Genomic DNA, 1,831 nt, shown 5'->3' with positions numbered 1-1,831 from the left:
ATATACTGTAGAGAAAGGGTGAGAGCGGGGATCCTTGAGGGAGCCCTTGTTCAGGGGAAAAAGAAAAGGAGAGTGTGTTGTCAATTCGTACTTGTAGTTGTTTGTTTTCTAATAAGTTCTTGATGGTATGTAGTAGATATGGTGGTGTGTGGAGTTTGTATAGTTTTATAGTAAGCCCCTATGCCAGACACTATCAAAAGCCTTGTTGATGTCCATGAGTAGACATGCCGACTTTCCGTCAATTAGGTGAGTTGTTTGTATGTTGTTGGTCAAAATAAATAACGGATGAATAGTCGAGTGATATTGTTTAAAGCCAAATTGGTAGGTTGGTATATGTTTTCCGATCAGTTCTTCAAGTCTCTGCTTTAGTATGTGTTCCAAAACTTTGCTCAGCACCGAGAGTTCTGTAGTTTTCCATTTGTGTATTGTCTCGTCCATTTTTAGGTATAGGAATTACTACACCACTTTTCCATGTTTTCGGAATTTTGTTATTTATGATGCAGTTGTTCATTTCAGAAAGGATGAGTTTGTGGGTTTCTTGAGTTAAGCTTTTCAGGAGTTTTGCCTTTATTTTGTCCTTTCCCGGAGCTGTATTTTTGATATGTGATTGTGTGTTTTTGATATTCATCGTACTCTGCGTCTGTGATTAGTTTGTAAGTATAGTTTGGTGAGTTGTTAAAGTAGTTCAAGTACCACTCATTGATCATGTTCCAGTTGTCATTGTCGAACTTAGGGTTTGTCGATATACTGAAGGCCTTTTGATAGTGTCTGGCGAATGCGTCAGCTCTCTCTTTGCCTGTGTAACGTTATATTCCCTTTTCGTCAATTGTGCCAGTAGTGTTAGTTTTCTTGTATTGTGCTAATTTCTTGATTTTTTGCCAATATGTTTTGCCCTTGTCTTTTTCTATTTCCTTACATGTTTCTAATCATTTGTCTTGTCGGTATTGTTGAATCAGAGTTTTAATGTTCCTGTTGAGTTGGTTCAGAGTCTTTTTTAGATGCTTATTTTCATTTTTCATCGAAATAAACTACACCTTATGTTAATCACACTTATGTCAATGAAACGAAAACAAAGCAAACAAACAAACTTTGGATTTTTTACGTATAGTGAATAGTTGGTACGCTTGATGGATTTGTCTAAATGTGAAGTTTAACATTGCACACTAAAGCGTAGTACTAAAAATATAGCTGCAAGAAAATAGCCGCAGGAAAGTTGCGGGCAATAAAATTGCCGACTGCAAAACGCCCTTAAGCTTTTTAGCTCCACTTTAGGGCAAATTTCAATTGTGCGTTTTCAGTGTTGTCAGCAAGAGCGATAAGAACTTGATGAACGTGAGTAATCTTGGTGTGTGCTTCGGGCCCACGCTGCTGCGCCCCGAAGAAGAAACAGTGGCCTCGATAATGGATCTAAAGTTCTACAACATTGTGGTGGAAATCCTCATTGAAAACTACGAGAAGTTGTTCTTTAGCGAGCCGGATAAGGGTCGAGTGCCGCCAAGCAATAATGTGCTGAACGGGCCTCCGAAGTATGGGCACTTGTCGCCCAATAATCACCTACCAACCGACGCCAATGATATCTATGGGAGCCATAATAAGGTCTATGTGAATAGCCATTCGGTGAGGGTTTCGCCCAGCTATAGACAGCCTCCTGGATATAACCCGATGCCATATACCTGTGTAGGTGCCAGCCAGAGCTCTAATGAACTCATTGCGTTAATGCTATGTACTTTTCCAGACGGTTTCGTCTTATATAGAGCAACCGCTACCGGGAAGCCATTATTCTTCGCATGAACCCATTTCGGACAGTGTGATGTATGGGATGACGCGCAAC

General features: G+C 40.1%; 1 protein-coding gene across 1 annotated transcript in view; it reads left to right on the top strand.

Moving 5' to 3' along the window:
• LOC109543735 (rho GTPase-activating protein 26) overlaps positions 1-1,831 on the top strand; it is a gene marked incomplete at its 3' end in the record, with an annotated part of 44,470 nt that extends 42,639 nt beyond the window's left edge. Inside the window, 2 exon segments of the mRNA XM_048660879.1 lie at positions 1,299-1,677; positions 1,736-1,831. Coding sequence (XP_048516836.1) covers positions 1,299-1,677; positions 1,736-1,831 — 475 coding nt within the window.

Source organism: Dendroctonus ponderosae, unplaced genomic scaffold (assembly GCF_020466585.1).
Source record: "Dendroctonus ponderosae isolate FM_Combo_2020 unplaced genomic scaffold, Dpon_F_20191213v2 Dpon_F_20191213_1, whole genome shotgun sequence".
NCBI lineage: Eukaryota > Metazoa > Arthropoda > Insecta > Coleoptera > Curculionidae > Dendroctonus > Dendroctonus ponderosae.
Note: the sequence above shows the minus strand (reverse complement) of the source record. Positions and strands in the feature narration are given on the sequence as shown.